We start from the raw sequence: 20,743 nt of genomic DNA on the forward strand, positions 1-20,743 counted from the left end.
TTTGGCTAACTACAGAATTGTATACTTAGGAAATCTAATAGACTATAGTTTACAAAAAAAACAACAATCAAATCTAGTACAATTAATGAGAATATTTGATAAGGTAACTCTATAAGATAAATATACAAACATCATTAGGCTTTCCTTATTCTAGCATAAATACCCGGAAACAAAAATGGAAAAATATTCCATACATAATTGTGAAAAAAAGCAATAAAATATTGTTACGGAATGAATGTTTGGGTCCTCCCCAAATTTATAGCTTGATACTTCATCTCCAATGTGATGGTATTTGGAGGTGGGGTGTTTGAGAGGTAATTAGGTCATGAGGATAGAACTCTCATGAATGAGATTAGTGTCCTTATAAGAACAGGCCAGAGAGCTAACTAGCTCTCTTTGTGCCATAGGAGAATACAATGAGAAGTCAACAGTCTGCAACCCAGAAGAGGGCCCTCACCAGAACCTGACCATGCTTGCACCCTGATCTTGCACTTCCATCCTCCATAACTCTGAGAATTTCTGTTGTTTATAAACCACCCAGTCTATACGGTGCTTTGTTACTGAAGCCAAACTGACTAAGGCAAATACTTAGGAATAAACTCTGCAAGAAAAGCACAAAACTTAGATGGTGATAACCAGAAAATCACATTGAAGGATAATTTTTAAAATCTGAACAAATGAAAAGATATCCATATTCTTAGATGGAAAGATTTAATAACAATTCTCTTATGTCATAAAAATGTGCAATTAAAAAGCAAGTAAAATATGGGCTCCTAAAAGAGAAAAGAGACATTAGGTAAAAGCTGAGGAAATCTGAACAAACTATGGACTTTACTTAATACCCAGTACATCAATACTGGTTCATTAATTGTAACATATGTATCATACTAATGTAAAATGTTAATGGGGAAAAGGTGAGGAGTATACGGAAACCCTCTGTACTATTGTCACAATTCTTCTGTAACTCTAAAACTGTTTTAAAAAAGAAAGTTTTCTTTTTTAAAAAACATATTTGTAAGACAATTAGGGAAGTTAAAAAAATATATTATTCCAATTAAATAGATAAAATTATCTTAAAGTTTAGAGAGAAAATAAATGCCCAAGAAAGCAAAAAAGTGAATGAAGAAGAATAATGAAAGAAAATATACTATAAAGCCACTGTAATTAAATCAATATGGAGTATTAGTATAGGAATAGATATATCAATCAGTGGACCAGAACAGAAAAGCCAGAAATAAAATCCAGTTTATATGAGATTTTAATATATTGACAAAAACATATCTCAATTCAAGGGGGAAAGAGTGACTATTTAATAAATGGTGCTGGCACAACTCCCTATCCATCTGGTAGGAAATAGTCTCCAATCTCATATTATAAATAAGAAACAAATTCCAGATGGAGTAGATGCCTAATGTAATAAATAAAGCATCAAAAAGTTAGAAGGAAAGCTAGGAAACAACACACAATCTGTTTTTTAACCAGAAAGAAAAGATAGCCATATCTAAGTTTATAAAAATGAAAAACAATTTATGTTGTAAAAGCTACCATAAACAAAACTAATAGGCAAATGATAGATTTGGGGAATACTTGGAAAAGAGATAACAGATAATGAGTTAGTAGTCATCACCAGTATACAAAGTGCTGTTAAAAATTGGCAAGAGGCAAGCAATCCAGTGAGAAAATTGGTAAAGGATGTGAAAAGGGAATCCATGAGAACAAATCCACATAGCATGAAGATGCTCCAACTAACTATCAATTAGAGAAATGCAAACTACAGTAAAAAAAAATAATATCTCACTCTACACCAAATCAGATAAAAGAAAAATGAGAGTGCAACAGTACCAACTGCCAACAGGATGAATAGAAAAAAATGTAATTGTTTACAGCTGTTCTGAAAAGCAGTCAGGCAAATATTTTTAAATTAAAAGTATGCAAGACACTTCAACCAACAAAATCACACTCCTAGAAATCTATCTCATAAAAATAAAATCACCAATAAAATGTTTATTGAATCATTGCTCTTATTGTGGAAAAAAATAAAAAGTAACAAAATGAGTTCCCAGCAATAAGGTAATAAATAATGGTACATCTATACTGTAGAATATTAAGCAGCCATTAGAAAGAATGAATTAGTGTTACACCATTTGACTTGGAGGGATTTTCCTGGATGTATTTTTGAATGATAAAATGAAATGCAGGGACTTCCCTGGTGGTGCAGTGGTTAAGAATCCGTCTGCCAATGCAGGGGACACGGGTTCGAGCCCTGGTCTGGAAGATCCCACATGTTGCAGAGCACCTAAGCCCACGAGCCACAACTACAGAGCACACATGCCTAGAACCCGTGCTCCACAGCAAGAGAAGCCACAGCAATGAGAAGACCACGCACCGCAACAAACAGTAGCCCCCGCCTGCCACAGTGAAAGTGGTCTAGCGAAAGCCTGCTCGCAGCAACGAAGACCCAACACAGCCAAAAATAAATAAATAAATAAATTTATATTAAAATAAAATAAAATAAAAGTGAGATGCAGAGAGGTGCATACACCACAATCCCATTTTTAAAAAGCAAACATTGAACAAAACCCCCAAATATATGTACACCCAAGTGTGTGTGTGTGTGTGTGTGTTGTGTAAAGGCAAACATGGAGACAAACATGGAAGGAAACACACACAGGTTGCTAACACAGATGACTGGCAGCATGGCAGGGAAGAAGGGTGTGCAGGGGTTGGAAAGGAAAAATGGGCAGAATTTATGATATGATTATGTTAAGGAAATTAATCAAAAACTTGCTACAACATGGATTAGGGTATAACATGATTGGCATGAGCGTCCATCCTCCATGTGGTCCCCAATCTCAAACTATATCATAGTCATCTGGCATTTTCTCATCCACTGAACTATTAGTTCTGTATAATGTTGCTCACAGTCCTCTCATTTGTGCATTTTGTGACCATCCTACTGAAAAAGATAATTTTTCCATTAACTGTTACCCCACATTTTATGAAATTGAATTTTGGACCCCACTCTTCAGGTTGCGGTATGGTTTATGCACAAATGCAAATATGTACCTATACATAAAGAAATTAGAAAAAATAAGGAATTGGTACTTATATATTTCTTGATTGTTGAACATCCATAAAGTAAAAAATACTAGTTACAGAAAAATATGCATGAAGTATTCTATTTCAGTAAAAGCATGCAAAACCCTAATTTTAAACGTACAATTAAGTATTTTTAAGTGAAAAAGAAAGCTTTGGATAGGATTCACAAAGCCACTGGCTCAGGTTACATAAAGGGGAAGGAAGTAGAAAGGAGGGGCCGATTACTAACTTTGCTTTTATACCTCTCTATGTTTTATTACTTCACTTATTACAACAAGTAAAAAAGTATTGCTCTTGAAATCTGAAAACATTAAGTAAAGAAAACAAAGATAAATTGCAAATAATAAAGTAAATTGGGTATTAATGAGTAGCTACCTCGTAAGACATGTTGTGAAGATTAAATGAGACAATCCATGTAAAGTGTTTAGCACATTACCTAACATGTTGCAAATGCTCGATAAATAGGAGCAATTTTTATTTAAAAAATAAGACTACAGAGAGCAGTGGCAATTAGGAAGCTGAAAAGATAATGTCTTTGAAAATGACACTGTGTACACAAGGCACTTTTTTCCCTACAACTGAATCTGATCTCCTTTGCACTGCAAGGACTCATATCATGGTAACTATACAGCTCATCAAACACACTTTCATTGACAGTAAAAATAACATTACAATTAGATAAATAAGATACTTAAACAATACAAAGGAAATGGCAACTTTTTGCCTTGCAGGCTCTTTAAGAACTTCAAGAACCATCCTAAAGCACTATGCTTCTGTCACAACCACTTCTGATGAGAAACACTTGACCTTGGATGTTTCCCTCATATTAGAGGAGACTGAACAGAACCCATTTCATACAGATTGGAGAGTGATGCTACTGCTCTTTCTGAGGGCCTGCCCAAGCGGGAAATCCATTCCTAGACGTAGAAATTCCACTCTCAACTCTGAAAATTTCTTTGCTGGTCTGCCTAAAAGCATGTTGGTTTAGTGATAATCTACAAACTAAATTTGGTCCATCAATTCTATTCTTATTGTACAACCAAACATTGAAATAAGTTCATAAGTTGCATGAGTGTGTTATTAGTCTTATTACTTACATGGAATTGACTTTATCTTCGGGGCCTTGCACTTGGCCTGTCACAGTGCCTTTGCTGGTATTCTTCACCCAGCCAACCACCCCTATTTTCCTTGCCTCATCTTCGGTGTACTGGTTTCAGGAGAAAACAAGAGAGACGAAGTCCAACATCAAAGGTCTGAATTTACAACATACTTGATTCTAACATTCAAAAAGGTATGGTCACAAAAAAGCTGATTACTTTAAAATATAGTCTATGCCAAAGATTGTGTAGTTGACCCATATTAATACCTATATTTACAAAAACTTTCGTTTAAATGGTATTTTTTGTGTGTGTGCTAAATTCCACATTCAGTAAAGACAAGCACGTTATGAGAAAATAAACTGATGGTGGGAATTATTTCAGAAAACAATTTCCATGATGTGTTTTGGAATCCATAAAGCTCAGTTGCATTGCCCTCACAACCAGCTAATACTAAATTACACTGTCAATCTGGGTTTCAAATGATGATCACTCCAAGATTCTTAATCACTGAGCAAAAATATCCAGTTATGATCAACATAAAGAATTGGATTAAAAGATTCCAGTGTTCTCTGTTGACTCTGGACTTGCCACGCAATTGTTATAATTGCCTATGAGTAAATTTATTTCTCCTATTATTCGTAATAGTTTTTTAAAATTCCTTTTCCTGATTCCAAATTCAGTTATGCTACCAGCACATGCAAACCTAGAAACATTTTTATTTTGTATTACTTTAACTACATCACACTAAAATTCTTGTGGAGCCAGAATACCAGCATTTTTTAGAAACATGCTCTTCTCCTGTTTGGAGCCCAGGGTGACCAAGAGCTCTACACTCCACGTCCCCAACTAAATGAAGCAGTGCAAACCAAGATGATTATAGCTAGGATTGCTGGAAGGGCTGGGTTCTGAAAATGTCACGCCTTCACAGATAGCAGCGAAAAAGGAGACAATCTGAACTCCAGGGGATGCGACTATCTCAAAAGGCAGAGACTTGACTTGTGGGAACCTGTTAGAACACTTAGAGGTTAGGAACAGAGACCTAGCTAGTGATTCCCAGCTCAAACAGTAGGTGAGAATACATGCCACGTTTAACTTTAAGAAAGGAGTACTATATTTTAAAAATTGATATTTTAAAAGTATTTTAAAATAAATATTTTAAAATAAATATCTAAAAGGCAGCAAGGGGTTTTAACTTTAAAAACCTAGGAACCACTTCCTTGTGCAACAATGGGCTTTTCTCATTTTGCAATTCAAGATATGTACCGTTGACTGGAGAGATTCTTCCATCCAGAACAAGTGGAAGACCCCATACTGTGTATTAAATATACCTAATCAAAATGTTTAATTGGATCACCCCAAGAGAGGTACTTTCGAAATTCATAGAAATATTAACGGAAAACCAGGAAGGTTGTAATGTTTTTAATAGACTACTTTTAAAAGACATCCTTAATAAAAATCTCAACCAGTAACTTGAAAGAAATACAAATATTTCTTCATTCACTGTCAAGGACAGGAAATTAGCAATAGATTAGCACTAAGTAGATAACTGCTCTGTCTCTGTGACTAAATAACAGTGGGGGTGGGAGGGAGATGGCAAAAAATAATAAACAGATTGGTGACTTACCATCCTGAAGCAAACACCTGTATAAGAGAAAGATGAAAAGAAATGTCAGGTTGTCTACCTTTAAAAAAAGTATATATTTCCTGACTTAGCTTTCATCTAGTTTATTAAATAGTAAGTAAATGAAATGAACAAAACCTTTAATATCTGAATGCATTCAGAAAGTGTTTTTTAAAAATTCTTTTCTTTTAAAACAAAAAGAGAAAAAGGAAGGTTATTTTTGAAGAAAAAGAATAATATTCTGAAACCAAAGTATAATGAAACGCCAAACTGCATATTCCTTCTATTTTAAAATGCTAAATAAAACAAAATAATTACTACAAGAACATTTGAGTGTGCTGGCATAAAACTTACCCACCCTCAGCTTTTAGAATGTCTTCTTTAGGGGCTTCCCTGGTGGCACAGTGGTTAAAAGTCCACCTGCCAATGCAGGGGACACGGGTTCAAGCCCTGATCTGGAAAGATCCCACTTGCCACGGAGCAACTAAGCCCGTACACCACAACTACTGTGCCTGCACTCTAGAGCCCGTGAGCCACAACTACTGAAGCCCGCGTGCCACAACTACTGAAGCCCATGTGCCTACAGCCTGTGCTCTGCAACAAGAAAAGCCATGGCAATGAGAAGCCCGCACACTGCAACGAAGAGTAGCCCCCGCTCGCCGCAACTAGAGAAAGCCCATGTGCAGCAACGAAGACCAAACGCAGCCAAAAATAAATAAATTAAATAAATAAACAGAATGTCTTCTTTAAATACAAGTACTAAATTCAAGTTTAAATGTAATAAAACATTACTATTTTAATTCCACTTTCTGGAAAAGGCAAAACTACAGGGACAGAAAACTGATCTGTGATTGCCAAGGGCGGGAGTGGGAAGGAGTGGGGCGCTGAAAAGGAGCACGAGGGAAAGTTTTGGGGTGATTGGACTGTTTTATGTCTCAGTTGTGCTGGTAGTGGTGGTGGTTACATGACTGTATGCATTTATCAAAACTCATTGAACTGTATACTAAAAAGGGTGAATATTACTGAATGTAAATTATACCTCAATTTTTAAAAATTAGGAAAAAAATAGGCAAATCACAGGGGATAGATCAAATCAATCTCAGAGAGGTCAAAAGATATTGCTTCTCCAAACAGCAATTGAGTCTGATTAAGAGGATACAGAAGACAAGATTCGTGGCTTGGGTAATTTTATGTAGTTTTGTAAGCAGATTTGTAATAACAAGGAGTATCATTTGTTTCCTGAGGGTAGTGTATTGTGGTACCAAATGAATACGAAGAAAAAAAGAGTAGTGGAGCAAAAAAGACAGGATAGTATCACAAGTGAAATTCTTATGGGGCTATAAAAAATATTTTAAAAGATACCTATAGGGCTTCCCTGGTGGCGCAGTGGTTGAGAGTCCGCCTGCCAATGCAGGGGACATGGGTTCGTGTCCCGGTCCGGGAAGATCCCACATGCCGCAGAGCGGCTGGGCCCGTGAGCCATGGCCACTGAGCCTGCGCGTCCGGAGCCTGTGCTCTGCAACAGGAGAGGCCACAACAGTGAGAGGCCCGCGCACCAGAAAAAAAAAAAAAGATACCTATAAATGTGAGGGAAGGATGAGTGGGGAGTATTGATCTGAAGAAGAACCAGAAAGGTAATCTGTTATATAGATGGAGGGAAAGACATGAGTCAGTAGATATAAAAGGAATGGGCAGAAAATTCAAGAGAAACTTCAGGTTAACCAGACCATGTAGAAGAGACAAAACAGGCAGAACTGTGGAGAAGTGTGCAGTCATTTTTTCCTGGAGTGAGGGGATCCCAGAAGACACTGACTAAGCAGAGTTGAAAGTTTGGGTCCAGGCCTATTGTGCATATTCCCCTCTGAGTTTCTCAACAGTGAACAGCCCCAAATGATGTTAGCATTAAGAAAAGAAAGCACATGCAACTGAAGTAAACAGAAATTGGAAACATATAGTCCAGCTCTTTCCTATTCAGACCGGTCCATGAACCAGAGGCACCAGCATCACCTGAGAGGTTTTTAGAAAATCAAATTGTCAAGCTCCTCCCCAGCACTAAAGAATCAGAAACTCTGCAGGTTGCATCTTGGAATCCAATTTTAACACGCTCTCCAGGTGATTTTTATGCCCGCTAAAGTTTAGAATCAATGGTTGGCTCCACCTTAAAGGAAGGTCTGGGAAAGGTTTGAAAAGGATTTATATTTCAGGTGAAGAATTGAATCGCAAAGGGGAAAACTCCAATCTTGTAGGGTACTGCAGGTCTGATGCATTTCTCATTCATGCTGTTCAAATTCGTGTTGGTAATAAATCATGTACTTGCATGTCAATATTGCCTCAGCTATTTTACAAGTCAACAGCGCTACTTGAAAGAAACCATGGACAATGAAAAGACAAAAAACCCTGTCCTGCACTCTAACTGGATTTGGTGCTGGAGCAGAGCAGGCAGCCTGTCACTTAGGTTGCTCCCTCCACCCTTACTACTTACTGCCAGAAACACCGGAGCTGCCAGAAAGGGAGGTTAACAACAAGCTGCCCACTCCACCATACTCCACCCCACTCCACCCCCGGTGAAGAGCAACATCCTTTCAACATTTATGAATTCCCAGCAGCCCTTCCACCATCTATTTACTGATGACAAAAAGGCCATTTGCTTAAGGTGACAGGATTTGAGGAATTTTTAAAAGAGTTATCCAATACATTGCAGGGTTAAGGAAATTACCTACTCCAGTCTGCTAATGAAATGTTCTTTTCACACAGACATAATCTAAGAATCAGGCAACTCATATATATATATATATAGATATATATATATATATTTTTTTTGCGGTAGGCGGGCCTCTCACTGCTGTGGCCTCTCCCGATGCGGAGCACAGGCTCCGGCCGCGCAGGCTCAGCGGCCATGGCTCACGGGCCCAGCCGCTCCACGGCATGTGCTATCTTCCCGGACCGGGGCACGAACCCGTGTGCCCTGCATCGGCAGGCGGACTCTCAACCACTGTGCCAACAGGGAAGCCTCACAATTCATATATTTAATAAGCACACTAGGGACTTCCCTGGTGGTGCAGTGGATAAGACTCTGCGCTCCCTATGCAGGGGGCCTGGGTTCAATCCCTGGTCAGTGAACTAGGTCCCACATGCATGCAGCAACTAAGAGTTCGCATGCCACAACTAAGGAGCCCACATGCTGCAACTAAGGCCTGGTGCAACCAAATATATAAATAAATATTTTTTAAAAAAATAAGCACACTTTTAGACATTCTGATTATTCACTTAACAAATATTCATTGTCTAATTCTGCAGAGAATGAGATGAGTAAATAAGACAGTCCTGCCATCTAGGAGCTTACAGTATAGTGAGGAAGATAGACAAGTAAAATGGCAATTAAAATGTAGAAGACAACAGGTACAAACTTCCAGTTATAAGATCAATAAGTACTAGGGATGTGATGTGCAACATGATAAATAAAATTAACTTATGCTTATGTTACATATGAAAGTTGTGAAGAGAGTAACTCATAAGAGTTCTCATCACAAGGAAAAATATTTATTCCTTTTTCTTTTATTTTGTATCTATATGAGATGATGGATAGTCACTAAACTTATTGTGATAATCATTTCATGATGTAAGTCAAATCATGCTGTACACCTTAAACTTATATAGTACTGTATGGCAATTATATCTCAATAAAACTGGGGAAAAAAGAAAAAAAGAATAATAAATAAAACTTTAAAAATAAATAAAACATAGAACAATTATGAGTTGAAAGATGTATAAACCAGGATGCAAGTGGGAGTTCACAGGACAAACAAATGACCCACCCAGTCTTGGGTAATTTTAGGGCAGGCTTATTGAAAACGGGACATTGATACTTCAATGATGAGCAAAAATTAGTATGATGAGAATGGAATAACATTAAAGATGGAAGAGCATGTGCAAAGTCCCCAAATCAGGATCATGACCTATTTGGATACCACGCATAGTTAAATATTCAAAACCATGTCATTGCACTCATTTTACCAATTATTTCTAGCCCCAAACTTCATTTTCAAGACTTGCTAAAAAATAGTTTAATTCTATTTCAACTGTTTCTAGAAAAATGGGTAAAAATGTTTTTACACCCTAGTCCAAGTTATCATAATCTCTCAACTAATCCACAGCAATGGCCCCCTTCACTAGTCTCCCTATGTCTAGTTCTGCCCTCCTACAGTCTAGTCTCCATAAAGCAGCCAAGGTGGTTTTCTTTCCTTAAGTAAAATCAAATCACTTCCTTTCCCAGCTTAAAACCCTCTGGTGGCTCCCTATCACACTCAAAATAAAATACGTTCTGGTTACCACAGCCTCCAGGCCCCTTTCTAATGCTCTGTCTCATCTCTTAGGACTCCTGTCTGCTCATTCCATTCCAGCCAAATTTTTCTCCTTTGTGTCCCTCAACATGCCAAGCATATTCCTGCCTCATGGCCTTTGCATTTACTATTCCCTCTGTCTGAACTGCTCTTCCCCCTGATCTTCTCATTGCTGGCTCCTTCTCATCATTCATGTCTCTGCACCAATGTCATCTCCATAGAGAAATAGTCCCTGACCAATTTATCTAAAACAGCACTGCATCCTTATATGTTTCCTGGATATGCATAACCGATTACCATATGATATTACTAGGTATTTATTTGTGTTTTTTTTTTCTGTCTTGTTCAACACTGTGTCCCCAGCACCTAGACCAGAGCTTGGCACATAGTTGTTGAATAAATGAGTGAAGGAAAAACCAGCTGATAAGTATTTAAGTGAACTGTTTTACTGTCCTGTAGTAATTCATTATTAACATTGTAAATATACATGCAACCATACTGATTAGAGTTTAAGTTTAATTTCAAAGTGATGATGATAAATTTACTGCACTCAAAGCTGGAAAGAATCATAAGACTTCTGTGTTGATTCTAGCAGAACTTTACTGCTTTATCTAAATGATAATATATAGTTTGATGTGTGTATGTGTGTGTGTGTTTATATATAATATACCATATACTAAAAAGGGTAGCAAGAAGTCACTACATAATGCCTAAGTTGACAAGTCAGGAAATATTAATATGAGCATGTTGTTTATAAATAATGGCTTAACAACCATAAGAACTGAAAAAAGAAATGGTTAAACTGGTTATCTTACAGAACTTAGAGGACTTGGGATAGAAGACTAGAGCAGGACATGGCGGCTGTATTTGTAACTATGAATGGTAAGGGCACACACACATTTATTAAACAGATCTTAAAACAGTACAACTAAAGGATTGTCCTTTAAGTTTAAGAGACTTAATTTTAGGCTAAGTTCATACTGCTTGACAAATTGGGTAGATAATACAAGTGTTGCCCATTGCTTTAAGCAGTGATAAATGGAAAAAAAAATAAGACTGAGATAAATCATATGTGAAAGATTCAATATGTACTTAACAGAAATTTAGGTTGTCTTGGCTATAAACCAAATATCTTGAGACTGAGACCAGGGAGATCAAAGTCTTTCTGTAGTATGTCCTTTTGCATCACTACTTGGGAAAGACTACCAAATGTAATTACTATGCTGTTAAATGTATTTAACATATGAATATCTGCGACAGACACTGTTAGTTGCCTACACAAAATCCGTTTTCCCCTTCTGCTTTTCTAACAGAATTCTGATTTTACTTGAGGCAGCAACATGCTCTTCTCTATTTATCGATCTTCCTTATAAGGGGTGGTCCATGTCAAGTGGTTCAGCCAAATCACTGGCTGAAGCTTTCAAGAAAGCTCTTTGACAGGGGCTGTCTCAGCCAGGGGTTTCCTCCTTGTTCCCTCTCTCTTCCTGACTGTAGGGTGAATGTAATGATTGGAGCGATAGCAGCCATCTTGAAACCATGAAGGAAAGTCCAAGGAAATCACAGAGACCTTGGCAGCGACATCCCTGAGGGATGGGGGAAGTAGGGGATGGGGAATAACTGATAAAGGGAACTGTGGGGCAGGGATTCTTTTTGGGGTGATGGAAATATTCTAAATTAGATAGTGATGATAGCTGCAAAACATTGTGAATACAGTAAAAAACACTGTATATTTAGTATGTTTGAACACGTTACAAGAGTGAATTTAATACTATGTGAATTAGATCTCAATTTTTTTTTACGTCACACACACAAAAAAGGAAACAGGACTGTGACGTCATCCTTCCTCTGTCTGTCTGTAGAACAAGGACAGTCATTCCCCAATTTGCTCTCCATACAACATCCCTGACTTCTCCTATCATTCCACACCAAAAAACTCTGCTCTGCAGATCATCTTGAAGTACTACAACCAGAACTAAATAGTTGAGCTCCCTCTAGATGTCACTGTTTATTTCTGGGAGAGAAAGTTTCTTTGCCCATGTGATAGTTCCTTTAACGGGGAGAAATATCCACTAGTGTGTCACTCCTGGCCACTCTCTACCTGTTCCTAACTCCTTGGGGACACGCAGTGACTTATCTAATGGTTAAGTTTGGGAGGAGAAACATACACAGTCCAGGTGCTTCCTCTTCTTCCTTCTGGGAACTAGTTATTCAAAGGAATCATCCCTTCTGTTCTGTTGAGGGAGCCCTGCTGGTGCCCGGGTTGGTGTGTTTAATTCTGCAGTACAGATTATTACGAAGCCTACTTACCTGAAGATTGAGACACATCCCCCAAACTCTGCTTTACTCATTGTCTTACTTGTCAATAACTCACATAATGAAGACGGGTGTTGTTTACTGGGTCCCTCAACCACAACCCATATTTTAAAGCCTTAGAAGGAATGTGTATCAAGAGTTGTCAGGACCTCCAGCCCATTAACTTTGTGACGCAGTGAACCATGCAGGAATTAACTGTTCAAAGCTCTGGAATTTTCTCAGTCTTTCTGAGAGTCCCCATCCCTAGTCTGAAGCATTCTGTGCAACAGAGGGAGGTCCATATAGCAAACAAAGTGAATGTGAACACAGATTTTCTGCAGTTGAATAGCACTGACTGGAACTGAGCACTCTCAGGACAGGGCCTGTACTGGAGAAGTTGCTTCCATGGGCTTCCGTGGCCTCTCTACACTGCTTTCACCCTGCTTGCTAAAGAGAAGGGAAGCTGATATGACACATGCAGTTTTTTTTACAGACACACTGCTCTGGAAACTGGGACAGACATCAGCCGCTTCAGTTATGAGAGACTCAAACAAAATATGCCACTCAATCAAGGCTCAGTCAGCTGCAACTGGACCTTGCTTTGTGAAAAGATGTGTCAGGGAGAAACTCTGAGGTGAATATTTGCAAAGCAAATCATACTTTAAATCTACAAAGAAGTATTGATGTTTAAAGAAACCATATGATGAATTCTAAACATCAGGATCCTTTCATGTAAAATCAAATTTTCATATTAACCTGTAATCCTTCATCCTGGGATCAAACTGCATGTGTCAATTTTGAATGCAGGAAGTCATCAAGTCACTACCTTACAAAGCAGCCCTTAATGACTTTAAACATCGTTAATTGTTAGAAAGTCCTTCCTTCTATGGAATAAAATTCTGCCTCACTTTAACCTTCCAACATCCATCCAGGATCTGTCCCCTGGAGCCACACACCATGGCATCTTTCAAATAGTCGAAACAGCAAATATACTACTGTTTCTTCTCTAAGCCAACTATCCCAAACACTTGAATTTAATTTGAGATACTTTGGAAGTTCCCACCAGAAGCACAGCCTGTAGGGGATATAAAAACAAGCTAGCTTAACCTTTAAAATATTGGGTGGGCCAAAAGGTTAGTTCAGTTTTTTGCATAAGATGGCTCTAGTAGCACTTAGTTGTCTTTAACTTCATTCAAAACAATTTTGTTAGATTGTATGTGACATTTGTCATATCAGTGAGCATTTAAAAAAAGACATCAAAATTGGTGAATTTTTGTGTACCCATTTTAATATTGGAGATGAAAGAAAAAAAGCAACATTTTTAGCATATTATGCTTTATTATTTCAAGAAAGGTAAAAACGCAACTGAAATGCCGAAAAAGATTTGTGTGGTGTGTGGAGAAGGTGCTGTGACAGATCGAACGTGTCAAAAGTGGTTTGCGAAGTTTCGTGCTGGAGATTTCTCGCAGGACGATGCTCCACAGTCCTGTAGACCAGTTGAAGTTGATAGCGATCAAATTGAAACAATAATTGAGAACAATCAATGTTATACCACGCGGGAGATAGCCGACACACTCAAAATATCCAAATCAAGCACTGAAAATCATTTGCCCCAGCTTGGTTATGTGATTCGCTTTGATGTTTGGGTTCCACATAAGTTAAGCGAAAAAAACCTTCTTGACATGGCAGGCAAACCTGGCAAACCTCAAAACCTTCTTGAGAATCACATGCGATTCTCTACTTAAATGTAATGAAAACATTCCATTTTTAAAACAAATTGTGACAGGCGATGAAAAGTGGATACTGTACAACAATGTGGAATGGAAGAGATCGTGGGGCAAGCGAAATGAACCACCACCAACCACACCAAAGGCCGGTCTTCATCCAAAGAAGGTGATGTTGTGTATATGGTGGGATTGGAAGGGAGTCCTCTAACATGAGCTCCTTCTGGAAAACGAAATGATTAATTCCAACAAGTACTGCTCCCAATTAGACCAACTGAAAGTGGCACCTGACGAAAAGTGTCCAGAATTATAACAGAAAACGCATAATCTTCCATCAGGATAATGCAAGACCGCATGTTTCTTTGACGACCAAGCAAAAACTTTACAGCTTGGCTGGGAAGTTCTGATTCATCCACCGTATTCACCAGACATTGCACTTTCAGATTTCCCTTTATTTCAGTCTTTATAAAATTCTCTTAATGGAAAAACTTTCAATTCCCTGGAAGACTGTAAAAGGTACCTGGAATAGTTCTTTGCTCAAAAAGATAAAAAGTTTTAGGAAGATGGAATCATGAAGTTGCCTGAAAAATGGCAGAAGGTAGTGGAACAAAAGGGTGAATACTTTGTTCAATAAAGTTCTTGGTGAAAAATTTTAAAAATGTGTCTTTTATTTTTACTTAAAAAACCGAAGGCATTTTTGGCCCACCCAATACTGTCCTTATTGTCTAGTGAGAGACACAGATAGGTGTACACAAATAACTATATTTGAAAGGAGAGGGACTTCCCTGGTGGTCCAGTGGGCAAGACTCCATGCTTCCAATGCAGGGGGCCCAGGTTCGATCTCTGGCCAGGGAACTAGATCCCACATGCCACAACTAAAGATCCCACATGCCACAACTAAAGATCCCACGTGCCACAACTGAGACCCGGTATAACCAAATAAATAAATAAATATTTTTTTTAAAAAGGGAGGATGGATTTGGAGAAGTAAAAACAAGAAGTAGAACAGAACTACAAATGAAATGCTATAGGAAGAAAGATGAGAAAGGGAATTAGAGTTAATCGTATTTCTTGACTTTAATGTACTAAAATTTTCAACCTCTAATACATAACTTTTCCACTTACCTGTCTATGTAAGGAAAAATGTATACACCTAAATTATGTGGTGTCTGACAAAGCTATTTAGTAATTATCCTAATTTTCATTTTAAGCAATCTTAAAGAAAATCGCTATTTATTTCTGTAGTCTAATAAGTTACTCCCATTCTAAATCTGAGTCAATCCCATCAAAAACAAACTGTTAAATTTCTAACGCACAGGTAAACCAACAGATTGCCACAGTCCATTTCTACAAGTGTCGTCAGTATTTACCTGAGAGTTGGTAGAGCATCTATACACAGCTTAATCAATTTCTCTTTCAAAATTTCAGATTATTCTTGATGTAATTGTAATTAAACATTTATAGGAACATTATAAGCCATGCCATAGTTACAAATGCTCTAAAAACCCAGGAGGTCAGTCCCCTACTCCCCTATCCCTCATCCCAAAGCCCGTAATGTAACAGAAGTTGGTGGGAAAAAAAAACATGGAGCTTCTTGAGAATATGGAGATAAAGTAGAGGATGGAAAGGGAGGGGAAAAAAAGAGTAACTTAACAGTGGACAAACACTATCTCAGCCAGGTGATCAAGGTTAACCTCAACAGTGATAAGTCATGTACCCTTGATATGCTGGTGGGAATGGCACTGTACCTCTGTGGTCTTCTTCCTGATAACCCACAACCTCAGTCTTACAACAAAAATACCAGACAAATACCAGTATGGGAGCATTCTACAAGGTATCTAGCATCAAAGTACTCCTCCAAACTGCCAAGGTCATGGAAAACAAGGCAAGTTTGAGAAACTATCACAGTGTAAAGGAGCCTAAGGGGACAAGATGACTCAATGTAATATGATAGCCTAGACGAATCCTGAACAGAAGAGGACTTTAGGTAAAAACTAAGGAAATCTGAATAAAGTATGGACTTTAGTTAAAAATAATGTATCAATATTGGCTCACCAGTTGTGACAAATGTACCATACTAATGTAAGATGTTTACAGTAGGGGAAACCGGATGTGGAGTATACAGGAACTCTCTATAGTATCTTTCTAACTTTTCTATAATTCTAAAACTGTACTAAAACAAACAAAAAAATTATTTAAAAAAATAGAGGGAAGGAAGCAGCAATGGAGAGCAGCAGCAGCCTGATGGAAGAAATGTTTACATATTGAGGGATGGGAAAGTCATTCTGGCTTATCCAGGAATTAACTTGACTTTTATGCTAACTAAAACAGCCTGTTTGTGGCTTATCAAACACTGTACATCTGCTTTAACTGTTAAAGAAAAGGGCACCTTAATCAGAAGTAAAGAATGTCCATGTTAAAAATAAAGATTAAATGCCTCCCTTTCTGGGATGCCAATGCCGGTACTTCTTTGATGATAGGACTCTCTTCCCAGGTGCCAAGGACATACTGGCTCCCTGTGTACATGCTGATCTGTTTTTTTGAAACCTTGAAGGAATGAATCGCTGATTTGTTAGATGTTCTTTGTTCTGAGAAGATATAAAACTGTGCTGGAAACCATGCTTCTCCAGAGCAGTTCCTCAGAATTACCTGAGAGACTGTCTCCCCAGCTACAGTCCTCAGTTTGGCTGAAATAAAACTCTTTTCTATTCCAATTATAGATTGTTTATTGATTATTTCTGTCAACAAGCCTATAGCTCTATGAGTGGACTTTGCAGAAGGGTCTGAGAAATAAATCCACTATTTGTAATATTATTTCTATAAATGTATTTTCCTGAATTCCAAACAACCAATTTATAAACTAGTTCTTGAAATGCAATCTGTTTGCAAATTAGGGTGTGTGTATTGGAGAACAAGGCAGAGTATATTTGACCCTTAGAACATTTTGACTACCATTATGGCACCAAGGATGATTTAAATTCAAACATTCTAAATACAAATATAACAGCATACCCCGTTTTTTGGTTAGAAAATATTTTCTGTCATAAGCTCCGTCAAGCTAATTCAATTCACTGATCAATTTTCCATCAGAACAAGACAGTTAAATCATTTTCCAAATTAATTTTTATATCATTGAAGCAATTTTCATTAAGAATATTTTTCATTTAAATATTTTAATGACAATTTTATTTATCAATCTATATCTTGTCCATATTCAATGTTCCTAATTATAGCTTCCTCCATTGTAAATTTACCTTCATAGCCGTTATTTCTAACAAGTGAGTATTCACTAAGATTTTATTATTCCACACTTTTAAAGATCCCTTTAATTATTCTCCATTTTACATTATTAAAATAAAATTAAAATTTTTTATCATTTATTGTTAATTATTTCTACACTATCATTATGACTCAGACAAAAAGCTAGTGGTTTGTATTTATTTCTTAGGTAATCCACTAAAAAATTGTGAGCAGTTCTGTGAGACACAGAGAGACGCAGACTGATATACAGCAACGGTGATAGTGCCAGCAAGCAACAGAGGGAGAGTCAGAGGCTGCAGTTTTGAATGTGCTGACTGCCTACTGACAAGGTCAAACTTCCTTGGAGCCTAAAAGACCATAAAAACATCCTCAGAATCATCTGGAATGGTGTATAGATGGCCAGGTCCAAATGCCCTGCATCAGTGTATGTATGTGTTCGGTTCATAGGTTCGGAGGAAGGCAAAATAAAGGTGGAAAAGGTATTGAGAGGAGGATCAGTGGGATATACTGATTAAGAGCATGGGCCCTGGTATAAAACTGTCAAGGTTCAAATCCCAGCGCCACCACTTAACTCACTCTGTAACGGGAAAGTTACTTCACTATGCCTTAAATTCTCCATTTGTTAAATGAGGAAAATGGTTGAGGTCATAGGGTTGACGATTAAATGAGTACAGAGTTTGGCACATCCTAGATTCTCAGCAAATGTTGATGTATATGTGTGCAAATATGTGATTGTGAATTTGTCCCACATACTAGGCCTTGATAAATCAATAGTATGCATGTACTTTCTTCCATTTAACATACTGTAAACAACAGTTATTCCCCTAAAGCTGATTTTTAAACCCCACTGTTTATATAGCGTACATTTCTCTTTCCTATTATGTATACTGTTGCCCCAAATTGATCTTCATACACCATGTGACCACCATATGGACAAAGTGCAATTACATAGCTAAAATTAATAGAAATACATTATGTGTTATCAGAAAACCTCATCTAATGGGAAAGTGCAGGTTTTAGAGTTAGAGAGATGCAGGATCAAATCCCATTTGTCAACTAACGGCTTGTCCAAGTTACTGACACTCTACCTATTTTATCATTGTTAAAACAGTACTAAGACATATATCTTACAAAATTGTGATGAAGATTAAGTAAATAATAGTAGGATGCTCAGCACATGGTACACCCTCAGTAAACGTCACACATGTGCACACACACGCTCCTTAACTACTCCCGTCTCTGTCCAGTAGACCAAATAGTTTGTCAAATGATCTTTGCCACCATTTTCATTTTTATATACATGTTTCAATGACTTTTGGGGGTAGTTTTCAATCTAGAATACCATACCCCTGGGTGTACCGAAGACATTCTAAAGGGTACAAAGCATGAATAATTTTAAGTAATCAATTTCTGTATCTAGAACTTCCATATTTTTTTTTCCCCTAAAACTGACTTGTCTGAGGAGACACCTGTAATACGCCATGATTCTCCTTTCCTACCTCCCTTCCCACAGTTACCCTTTGAAAGAAAGAGCTATTTCTTTACAAAAGGCATACGCTCACCCATCCTTTTTCTTATCCTGGTACACTGCCCCAAAGTGTAAAAACCTCTAGAATACCAAAATACAAAGATAACTCAACCCTTTAATCAATGTTCCATGAAACCTCCAGCTTTCCCTGTAAGAAATAAATTTCCAAAACAAATTTACCTTTTAAATTTTAATAATGTTTATCACACTTTTAAATGTATTTATATTATTTTCATCAAGTGTATTCTAATAATAGTCACAATAGTAACTCAAGCCAAAAGAAAAACAAATAAATAGAGCTTTATGGTCAAAGGAAATTAAGAAAATATATGTATGTGTGTATATATATACACATACATATGCACATACATATTGCAGAGAAGTTTGGTAGGTGACCAATTAGAAACTGCTCAAGCATAACAATAGGATAAAATTCTGTGGGGAAAATGGAATGGAAATCAAATTCAAAGAGGAAAAGGTATGATGCAAAATTTCCCACTGTTAAAAAGCTTTGCTTTGAATGAATTATGGCAAATAGTAAATCACTACCATATTTATATTCCACTGGATAAATTTCAGTGATTTAACATTTTAAGTTAGAAATAACGATAGTTACAATAAGCCAGACATGACATCCTCTACAACGATTTAAACTTATAATGAGACAAAAATTAGATAACTTAATAATTCTTTCAGGAGCTATACAGGAAAAAAAAAAGTATAATCTCCTACAAAGAGAACCCTCAAACACCATCTTAGGTGTCCATCCTAAACTCAAGTCAAGCGCAGTAGTTCAGTGGTGAGTAACGGGGACCACTAGTTCAAAGACCCTCTCTTCTTTCCTTCCCCCACTTCATTTTGTCCTCTCATTCTGCACTCCCCGGAGCCCCTTAAGTGGCCCACTCCCTGCGCCCGGCTGTTCCTCCTTCTCCCAGTCTTTCCCCGGCTCCGCTCTCCTCCCTCGCCCCCATCCCGCCCACCCCAGCTCTTCTGCGCATGCGCCCTTCGCCTCCTTCCCACCCATGGCTGCTGTGTCATGGCCGAGCGGAAGTCCTAGCCGCTACGGGGCAGGGCGTCCTTAAGATGGGGTGTGATTGTCGAAGCTTTCTACTCTTCCTCCCCAACACCTCTTTGATCTCCCACTGTTAGGGGGTCCCCTACCCTGCACTCTCCCGAACACTTCGTAGTCCACGGATTTGAGTGGCCTGGCGGTAGACATGGCGGCGACGAGGCCTCGGCAGAGGAGCTGGAGCTGGATTCGGGGCGCGGTGACTGCAGCGGCCGCGAGAGGGAGGGCGCACATGGGACCGCTCGGCGCACCTCGCGCCTGTCACCGGCCGGGGACGCGAGCGCGCCGGGGTCACGCGTCGGAAGGCGGCAAATGAGACGGCGGGGACTGGTAGTGAGGGCAGCCCGGGACGCCTGGAAGAAAGAGCCCGCTAGGTCCCTGGCGCCCGAGGTCTCCTTTCCCTGCCCCTCCCCCGTGGTGGAACCAGACTCGCTTCCCGGGAGGGATGCCAGCTACGAGTCCCTGCGATTTAACGAACCGCTGCGCTTCTTTGCCAGTGTTTGTATTTAAATAAAAGCGGAGGCTTGGCCCAGATGTCAATAGTTTGGTACCCCCAAAATGATTCTTTTGAAATGAAAGACCTGCTAGCTCGGTGACTGAGAGTATTTGGTTAGTGAGTAAATTTTTATTAAACGTTTAGGTAACTGCCAAATCTGTCAGGCGATTTTGAGCCGTTCTTAAGGTGACATCTGCATCCTTTTTTCTATTG

At 38.3% G+C, this 20,743-nt stretch overlaps 1 protein-coding gene across 2 annotated transcripts in view; it reads right to left on the minus strand.

Annotated features, from left to right (window-relative positions):
- ACYP2 (acylphosphatase 2) overlaps window positions 1-20,441 on the minus strand; it is a 175,386-nt gene extending 154,945 nt beyond the window's left edge. Inside the window, exons 1-3 of one of the 2 annotated variants that reach the window (XM_060309606.1) lie at window positions 20,127-20,441; window positions 5,824-5,840; window positions 4,197-4,306 (exon numbers count right to left, since the gene is read on the minus strand). In XM_060309606.1, coding sequence (XP_060165589.1) covers window positions 4,197-4,306; window positions 5,824-5,840; window positions 20,127-20,268 — 269 coding nt within the window. In that variant the 5' untranslated portion in view covers window positions 20,269-20,441. The remainder of the gene's footprint in view (window positions 1-4,196; window positions 4,307-5,823; window positions 5,841-20,126) is intronic. The other variant, XM_030877217.2, reaches the window with a different exon arrangement.
- Window positions 20,442-20,743: the final 302 nt, after the last annotated feature.

The sequence above is a fragment of the Globicephala melas genome, chromosome 12 (genome assembly GCF_963455315.2).
Source record: "Globicephala melas chromosome 12, mGloMel1.2, whole genome shotgun sequence".
In the NCBI taxonomy this organism is placed as follows: Eukaryota; Metazoa; Chordata; class Mammalia; order Artiodactyla; family Delphinidae; genus Globicephala; species Globicephala melas.